At 44.1% G+C, this 9,775-nt stretch overlaps 1 protein-coding gene across 1 annotated transcript; it reads left to right on the top strand.

Annotated features, from left to right (window-relative positions):
• The first annotated feature begins 305 nt into the window (after positions 1–305).
• Positions 306–9,481, top strand: noxo1a (NADPH oxidase organizer 1a). Its single transcript, XM_061974338.2, has 8 exons — positions 306–464; positions 538–618; positions 701–764; positions 830–1,013; positions 4,729–4,922; positions 4,998–5,114; positions 5,204–5,321; positions 8,356–9,481. The coding sequence occupies exons 1-8, from the start codon at positions 399–401 to the stop codon at positions 9,104–9,106; spliced, it is 1,575 nt and encodes a 524-aa protein (XP_061830322.1). The 5' UTR covers positions 306–398; the 3' UTR covers positions 9,107–9,481.
• Positions 9,482–9,775: the final 294 nt, after the last annotated feature.

The raw sequence follows: 9,775 nt of genomic DNA, 5'->3' as shown, positions 1-9,775 counted from the left end.
ACTTTTTGCAGTGTGTCCCTTTTGGGGTCGCTGGAGCCTATCTCAGCTGCATTCGGGCGGAAGGCGGTGTACACCCTGGACAAGTTGCCACCTCTTCACAGGGCCAACACAGACAGACAGACAACATTCACACTCACACTCACAGTGTGGCAGTCAAATAAAACCAAAGTGCGGGGGCACATTTGCTCCTTGAAACCGTGTGACGTTCAAGGCGGCAATGCTGGATTTTCCCCTTTAGCAACAAAGGCTGTCCATTACCAAACACGTGACACAGCCACACCTGTGCAGGTGGAGGAAGTATAAATCCACCTTGCAGAGCATCAAGGGCATTAGAGCATAACAACAGACCGGCTGCGTTATTACATGTGCTGCTTTTGGGACATCTTTTTGGGTTTGCCATGGAGCCACAGAGGTTCCCCGTCAGAATCCGCGTACTGGGAGTGATGCAGAAGGATAAGAAAAACGTAAGGGTTGTGAGAAAATTCCCCCTACAGATGACTCTCTCAGGCTGCGACTTTAACATGTTTCCTCCCCCAGATGTACATGGTCTCCGTGCTTTGGTCGGACGACGACGACATCCAGATTTACAGGACCATCGAGGACTTCAAGAAGATGCATGTAAGTGTGAATATAAAAGTTTTGCCACATGTCAACTGGCGGTGCTTTATTTGAAAAAGTTCTGCTTTGACTTATTTTACAGAAGCAGCTCAAGAAAGCGTTTCCGGCCACCAAAAAAAACGAGAGAAGCGTGCCCAAGTTTCAAGGTATTTCCCTCTATTTCTGCGTCATCCCTTAAAATGCTAACTTTTTTTTTTTTCTTCAAAATTAGTCACAAAGAAGGCGAAATCGAACCAGAAGAACAGCCCCGCCAAAGCCCTCAATTACCTGCAGCCCTTGCAGACGTACTGCGATAAACTGCTGAGCTCCGACGTGCAGGTCAACCAGTCGGTTCACCTCATCCAGTTCCTCCACCCCAAAGACGCGGAAGTGAAGCCCGAGTACTCCAAGAACGGGTATGTTTGGGAATGCTGAGGCTCAAGGTTACGTGATTAAAAAATTTTTTAAAAAAGGGTGCACTCGCACACACACTGCAAAAAGTCAGTGTTCAAAAACAAGAAAAAAAAATACAAAAGTTAGGGGTATTTTATTTGAACTACCGTAAGCAAAATTATCTGCTAATAGAACAAGAAAATTCGGCTTGTCAAGACTTTCCAAAAAAAAATTAGCTAACCTCAATGAACCCAAAAATAGCTTAAAATAAGTATATTCTCACTAATAACAAGTGCACTTTTCTTGGTAGAAAAAAAACAAAAAAACCTTTTAATCTCAATATGTTGAAAAATATTATTAAATTAAGTAGTGAAGTGAAGTGAATTACATTTATATAGCGCTTTTTCTCAAGTGACTCAAAGCGCTTTACATAGTGAAACCCAATATCTGAGTTACATTTAAAGCAATGTGGGTGGCACTGGGAGCAGGTGGGTAAAGTGTCTTGCCCAAGGACACAACGGCAGTGACTAGGATGGCGGAAGCGGGGATCGAACCTGGAACCCTCAACTTGCTGGCACGGCCGCTCTACTAGTAAATGCTAGTGCCATTATCTTGACATAATGATATGCGCTCGGCATTACATTTCTTGCATTTTCCCATTGATAACATGACATCATCGCGCCAAGTGCGTGCTCTTTCAGTCAATTATATATATATATTTAATAAAAAAAAATATATATATATATATATATATATATATATATATGTACAGCCCGGCCCCCGAACAAATTGTTTTTTTATTGTAATTTTGAAGAATTTATCTGAATGTGCATGAACTATTTCTGTCCAAAATTGTAAGAAATGTCACATGTTAAATGTTTAAATATTAACTGTCAGTTTACTGTACTGTGCCAACTGTACTACTATATGAGTGCGTATTTTCTATTGTTTCATTGAAAATAACACAGCAAAGTCCATTTGGCTGTCATCTGTTTTAATTATGAGACACAATTGTCTCTTTCATGCTTGAAATAAGAAATGATGACTTTAAAAAAGTAGTTTTATACTTGTGAGTGTTGATGACACAGCTTTGCAACACTTGATATTCTAGTTTCAAGCATGTTTTGCTCAATATAGGTCATAACATCTCAGCAACAAGCTGTAATATCTTACTGAGATCATTTAGGACCAAAACACTTAGGACAAGTAAAACACTAACATAAAATCTGCTTAGTGAGAACAATTATCTTAGACAGAAAATAAGCAAATATCACCCTTATTTGACATATTTCATCTTACTTAGATTTCACTTTTTGCAGTGCAATGCTGCACAATTCTCTTAAGAGGATTTTTTTTTAGAATGTGCAAGAAAACAAGTAGGGAAAAAACATTTTGTGCAGGCTCACGCAGAAGTAAATACATGTCTTTTTTTTGTATTACTTCTAAAAAATTGTTTATATATTTCTGTCAGTCTACCCAAGTTAAAGTTAAAATACCATGGATTGTCACACACTGCAAAAAGTGAAATCTAAGTAAGATGAAATATGTCAAATAAGGGTGATATTTGCTTATTTTCTGTCTGATAAGATAATTCTTCTCACTAAGCAGATTTTATGTTAGAGTGTTTTACTTGTTTTAAGTGTTTTGCTCCTAAATGATCTCAGTAAGATATTACAGCTTGTTGCTGAGATGTTATGACCTATATTGAGTAAAACATGCTTGAAACTAGAATATCAAGTGTTCAAAGCTGTGTCATCAACACTCAAGTATAAAACTGCTTTTTTAAAGTCATCATTTCTTACTTCAAGCATGGAAAAAAAATCATGATGCCGAGCGCATATCATTATGTCAAGATAATGGCACTAGCATTTACTTCATTTAAGTCTTTTTTTTCTACCAAGAAAAGTGCACTTGTTATTAGTGAGAATATACTTATTTTAAGCTATTTTTGGGTTAATTTAGGTTAGCTCATTTGGAAAGTCTTGACAAGCCAAATTTTCTTGTTCTATTGGCAGATAATTTTGCTTAGTTCAAATAAAATACCCCTCATTTTTGTATTTTTTTTTCTTGTTTTTGAACACTGACTTTTTGCAGTGCACACACACTAGGTGTGGCGAAATTCTTCTCTGCATTTGACCCATCACCCTTGATCACCCTTCTGGGAGGTGAGGGGAGCAGTGGGCAGCAGCGGTGGCCGCGCCCGGGAATCATTTTTTGGTGATTTAAGGGCAGCTGTGGCTTTAAATGTCATGTAGTGACCGACTGATGGGTTCTCAGTTCTCACTGTAAAGCGCTTGGCGTGTCGAGAAAAGGGCTATTTAATCCATTATTATTATTTAAATCACGATAAATAATATTTAACTAATAATACATTTTATTTACAGTGCATTTTTAGGAGATTTTAAAGTAGGGGTGTCAAACGCATTTTAGATCGGGGGGGCCACATGGAGAAAAATCTACTCCCAAGTGGGACGGACTGGTAAAATCACGGCACGATAACTTAAAAATAAAGACAACTTCAGATTGTTTTATTTAAAAAAAAAATAGAACAAGCACATTCTGAAAATTTTTACACTTACATGTTGCGGTTAATAGTATTCTATTTTTATTTGTCGTCATTTATACTTTCTGAATAAATAATGTGGCAATGTTCATCAGTCAACTCATTGGTGTTCATTTTCAATCTATCAAGATAAAAACATAATTTCAAAATCAAATTACAGGATGTTATTTATGTACTTGGCTCATTTTTCTCGACTGGTGCACTGATAGCATGTTTTTTTTTGTTTTTGTTTTTTTTTTTACATATGTAATGTTGCGTCCTCCCAGGGGATCTAAGTTACAGGTCAATCCCAAGTGCTTTCGATGACATATATGCTGAGTAAGAAGGACCATCAAGACAGAATTGGAATATTTTCAAGTTTTACTGAACATTTTCAAGAGATCAGCTTAACCAATACATTCGTATCGGCTACCCTAGTTGATCTGGCATTCCAAAGGAAAAGCCAAATCCTTTTCACACAAAGAAAACCCCCATCTCCCCCTCGCAACACTGATAAGAAACCAATGGGGGAGGTCTTCACATTCCAAGGTTGAGACACAAAACAGACCTCTGAACACAAGAGAAACTAGTTAGAATAAACAAAGGAAAAGTACTAGATACTCTAAACATAGCTATGTGAAAAGAAAGAACTCTTATTAAACGTGTAGCATAATCTGCAATTGCTCTTGTAACATCTAGTGGACACATATAGAACAGCAGTTTCTTTCATTCAAAAATTTCCGCTCATTTTTATACTTGGCAAACTCATCCCGCGGGCCGGATAAAACCTGTTCGCGGGCCGTCTTACGTTTGACACCCCTGCTTTAAAGGAATCCAGGTTACACAAAAATATTAATTGATATTACCTTGTATTTTTATGAAGGAAATCATTTTTGTACGACAAAACTGCAAAAATAAATGAAGGAAAAACCTTCTGAAATGATTGAATCATTCCAAGTGAATTAAAATATGTGTACTACACAATCAACTTTGCAAACTAAGGTCTAACTTCGCACCTTTTAAACGACTTCATTCCAAGAATTCCAAGCACCCATGAAAGTATGTAACAGTGGGTCATTGTTGAGCAACAGGTGCCATTTGCACACCTTGATGAAGAAGGCGGGTGCTTGCGCAACCTTCCCTGAGGCGGGTCGAGTGCACCGTATTTACCTCAAGCTCATGTCCCTCCTCCTCAGCGTCGTCATCATGCCCCCCGAAGGCGAAGTCTCTCGACCCGAAGTCCAGAGCCCCGGTGGCGGCACTGTGACTCGGCCGCAAACGGCCGAGACGTACAGGTGCTTGTCCCCCTACGAGACCAAGGACACCAAGAACAAGCCGTTCAAGGTGGCGCTGAATGAGAAAGTGGACGTGGTCATCAAAGACAAAGCGGGTGAGGACTCTAGCTTTGGGTCGAGAACACACTTACCGGGTGTAGAGTCTGGTTCTGATGTCTTCTGTGCTTCAGGGTGGTGGCTTGTGGAGAATGAATACAAGGCCTTGGCTTGGTTTCCCGCGCCGTACCTGGAGAGGCTGGACGACGATGAACCAGAAGAGGATTGTATCGACGGACTTCCTCAAAAAGGTACCCACCTCTACAGACCTCTTGCTTATTCATATGTTCTCCTGGTTGGACAATGTTTGGATCTCATGGTGTTGCTCTGTCCTTATCAGGACTTTTGTACACCGTCACCAAGAGCTACGAAGCCACCAAAGATGACGAGATAACGGTGAGCCTTGGTGCAGTGGTCGAGGTCCTGCAGAAGTCTGAAACTGGCTGGTGGCTCATCAGGTATTACAAACCTTCAACCTCTACATTGCGAGAGTAGCTACAATACACACTTTTACCGTTTTTTTGGGACATTAGTGTAACTGATCTGGTCCTCGAAAAGGTACAAACACTGTACTGTGCTTGTAGACTCTAATTTGAAGGGGTGGTGTGGACTCCTATTCCTGTGCCAAAGAGCAGGTGAACAATGGAGGGTCACTGGGGTGGTAGCCTCAAAAGTACTGAGTAGAATTGTCTGAATGTAGAAAGTGGTATGCCCTTAACTACTGTTTTGGTACCCCATTTGTAAGTAATTGGTCTGTGAATGGAGTGGTTCCTTTGAAACCACTGCCTTTGTGCATTTGACCCTTAACAGTTTTGGTTTAGGTTTAAGGGTTATGAGTGAAGATTTTGGGTGTGACTTTTTCAGCCTGAAACATGCAGTGCTTGTATCTATTTGGTCATGGACAAGGCACAAGCTGTTTCCTTAGAGTCCAGTAATTGGTTATGAGGCACATGATAACTTTGAGTTCTCGGGGCATTCAATCGATTGCAGTTTGTCTTAGAAGACGTTTTGCTCGAGCAGGGAGAGCACACCCTCTAGTAGTTGGGGCTTTTGCAACAGCATTTTGACTACATCTGACCCATCTAGGTCTATGATCATGAACTGATGACGAGAGGCAATGTTTCTAAGACAACCTGAACAGTCCAGTTACGATCGATTGAATGCCCCGAGTGTCAGGTTCAAACACTGATGACATCTATTAAACAAGACAAAAGGCAAAGAATCAAACATAGGCAGAATTCCATCCATCCATCTTCTTCCGCTTATCCGAGGTCGGGTCGCGGGGACAGCAGCCTAAGCAGGGAAGCCCAGACTTCCCTCTCCCCAGCCACTTCGTCCAGCTCTTCCTGTGGGACCCCGAGGCGTTCCCAGGCCAGCCGGGAGACATAGTCTTCCCAACGTGTCCTGGGTCTTCCCCGCGGCCTCCTACCGGTCGGACGTGCCCTAAACACCTCCCTAGGGAGGCGTTCGGGTGGCATCCTGACCAGATGCCCGAACCACCTCATCTGGCTCCTCTCGATGTGGAGGAGCAGCGGCTTTACTTTGAGCTCCTCCCGGATGGCAGAGCTTCTCACACTCTCTAAGGGAGAGCCCCGCCACCCGGCGGAGGAAACTCATTTCGGCCGCTTGTACCCGTGATCTTGTCCTTTCGGTCATAACCCAAAGCTCATGACCATAGGTGAGGATGGGAACGTAGATCGACCGGTAAATTGAGAGCTTTGCCTTCCGGCTCAGCTCCTTCTTCACCACAACGGATCGATACAGCGTCCGCATTACTGAAGACGCCGCACCGATCCGCCTGTCGATCTCACGATCCACTCTTCCCCCACTCGTGAACAAGACTCTGAGATACTTGAACTCCTCCACTTGGGGCAAAATCTCCTCCCCAACCCGGAGTTGGCACTCCACCCTTTTCCGGGCGAGAACCATGGACTCGGACTTGGAGGTGCTGATTCTCATCCCAGTCGCTTCACACTCGGCTGCGAACCGATCCAGTGAGAGCTGAAGATCCTGGCCAGATGAAGCCATCAGGACCACATCATCTGCAAACAGCAGAGACCTAATCCTGCAGCCACCAAACCAGATCCCCTCAACGCCTTGACTGCGCCTAGAAATTCTGTCCATAAAAGTTATGAACAGAATTCAATTGAGGAGAAAGCGTAACCTCTTACAGTGTCACCCACGCTCTGCCAAAAGATTGCACTCCTCCTCCTTTATTTGACTTTCTCCCCCCACCTGACCACAGCTGCTTCCAGAGGGAAGTGGGTCGTAAACAGCGTTGCCTTTGGTTACCGAACAGTTCAAAAGAAGAGGCCGTAAAATAGTTCAAAAAGAGTTCCATAAAATAGTTCAAAAAGGGTTCGTAAAATACTTCAAAAAGAGTTCGTCTGGAAATTGGGCAGATTCTGCCATCTGTCCGCTTTGAAGTCACAGTGGAGTTTTACGAGCCTTCCTCCTGGTAGGCCCCAAAGACAGCTCTCGTCCCCCTGCCAGGAACTCAATGTAATACAAAGCTTTTGTGATCATTTAGATTAACTTACTTACTTACTTACTTAGTCCTCTTGCACTACAGGGCGCGTAGAGCCGACCATAGCAACCAGGTCTCTCCATCTGGGTCTGTTGTGGGCAAGGTGTTGAGCTTGTGCCATAGTCACATTGTAGGCCTTAAGGTCCTGGGCTAATACATCCAGCCAGCGAGTCCTGGGGGCGCCTCTAGGGCGTCTCCAGCCAAGTCCAGGATTTTGCGCGTGGGGTGTTCCCCCGGCAGGCGGATGACATGGCCATACCAGCGCACTCGCCGCATTGCTGCGAGGCGAGAGGCTGGGAGCTGTTGGGTTAGCTCTCTTAGGGTCTTGTTGGTGACATGCTGGCTCCACGTGATGCCTTCTATCCTCCTGAGGGCTCTGGAATCAAAGCCATCTAGCCTGGCCGCCAGGATGTTATTCAGCGGCCATGTTTCCGAGCCGTACAGAAGGACAGAGATGACAGAGGAATTGTAGACCCTCAACTTGGTGTCCCGAGATATGTGCCGGTCTCCACAGGGACTGCATGACGGAGGCTGCAAGGGCGCGACGGCATGAGTTCGGTTTTGGACCAGCTGATTTTCAGGCCGAGCTGTTTGGTCTCCTCATCAAACACACCGAGGGCCTCCCTGAGCTGGTCAGCGGTCTCACTGAACAGGGTGGTGTCATCGGCGTATTCGAGGTCCTTTAGGGTGTAGTTTCCAAGTGACACCCCGGGGACTCGCACTCAGGTGGTCGATGACACAGTTAAATAGTTCTGGTGCGGCAACACAGCCTTGCCTGACCCCGCTGTTGATGGGGAACCACTCAGAGTCTTTACAGTTCACACGCACACAGCTTTCTGCTTTTAGATTAACACCGAGACTAAAATGATCTGGAACGAAAACATCCATAGACATGACACCTTGAGGAATGTATGTATATTCCTGACCAATCCTTCGAGTTTAACCCTGCTTTTGGCTCTTCCCAGATACAAAGCCAAGGCCGGCTACATCCCTACCATGTATCTGAAAGCTCCGAAAAACCGTACTTCGCAAGTGCGAAGCTCCAGTCAAGAGTCCACCAGTCCCACCAGTCCCTACCTCCTGTCCCCCAAAAGCCTGGCCGTACAGTCGCAGCAGTTGAGCCGCTCCCAAGAGAACATTTTGCAGCCGTTCCCCCCTGCCAGGTCCCCATCACCCAAGACCCTCCAACCAGCGAGCAAGAACTTGTCCAAATCGGTTGAGGTCCTAACTAAACCTCAACCAGCCTTGCCGGTTCAAACTGTCACCAAGCGGGTCATCGCCCCGCCTCCCCCCATAAAACGCATCCCTACGCCCATCATCAAGGTGGAGAGCAAGGTGGACGACGATCAGCGCCTGAGCCCCGAGGAGGACAGCGACAGAGAGTTCACAAGCGACAGCGACTTCAGCAGCGACGAATTCAGCTCCTCCTCGGCCAGCACGGTCATGAACCTGAGTATGAGCTGCGACGACTACACCCTGAGGCACAGCCGCACCCCTCCGCCCCCGTCCAGGTACAGCCTAAGCCCAGACGGCAGCCTAGAGGGCAGACTAACGCCCAGCGTCTCGGAATCAAACCTCTTTAAGAGCGCCAACGGGGTTCCGAAGGTGCCGCCCAGGCCTAATCACAAGGAGATCCTAAGCCGCTGCACCACCGTCACGCGCAAGAACGCAAACAGGGCTGCGAGCCCATCACCCACATCCATAGAAAGTCGGTAGACCGCAGAGTCAGCAACAGTTCCATGTCCATTTACTTGTTTTGTAGATTATTGTTATTGTAGATGATCACTATCACTATTCCAGTCTCTTCTGACACTATTTTCCATACTGGAAAATGTTTTTTTGTTGTGCCTTATATGCATAAATAAGACATGTCATTATTGATATTGCAGACATTATTGTAACAAGAAACTTCAGCTCGAAATTTTGGTTTATGAAAGAAATATAAATATAAATATAAAACTTCATGACGACATTTTTCAAATTAATAAAGAGTAATAGAATAGTATGATAGTTATATGTTACTTGTTTTGAACATGTTATCGTTATCACAAATAAAAAGATATACTGTACACAGAAATTATTTTTGATTTGATTTATTGTTTATGTAATAAAAGATTGACTTAAAATGTTATGTTTTGTGAGTTTTTTTTATGCTACGAACTGTACTTACCGGCAGGCCCGGTCCTAACCAATCTGGCGCCCTAGGCAAGATTTTAGGTGGCGCCCCCCCACATCGGCACTGAAGTGTATATACTCACAAGAAACTGAATAGCTTTGTCTTTGACCTTTTTTTTTTTACTTACAACTATACCTAATATATAAAGGGGTGGAAAAGTGACTATTACCTGCAGGGCAAACATTAGCTAACCAGAAGGCAATAACAAT

The sequence above is a fragment of the Nerophis lumbriciformis genome, linkage group LG22 (assembly GCF_033978685.3).
Source record: "Nerophis lumbriciformis linkage group LG22, RoL_Nlum_v2.1, whole genome shotgun sequence".
Lineage (NCBI taxonomy): Eukaryota > Metazoa > Chordata > Actinopteri > Syngnathiformes > Syngnathidae > Nerophis > Nerophis lumbriciformis.
The sequence above is the reverse complement of the archived record's forward strand: the minus strand, read 5'-3'. Positions and strand labels throughout refer to the sequence as shown.

Bases quoted from the DNA above. Each gene is read 5' to 3' on its own strand.
- noxo1a (XM_061974338.2), top strand. From the start codon at position 399: ATGGAGCCACAGAGGTTCCCCGTCAGAATCCGCGTACTGGGAGTGATG. The intron at 4,923-4,997 runs GTGAGGACTCTA...TCTGTGCTTCAG, and splicing joins GGTCATCAAAGACAAAGCGG to GGTGGTGGCTTGTGGAGAAT. The intron at 5,322-8,355 runs GTATTACAAACC...GGCTCTTCCCAG, and splicing joins ACTGGCTGGTGGCTCATCAG to ATACAAAGCCAAGGCCGGCT.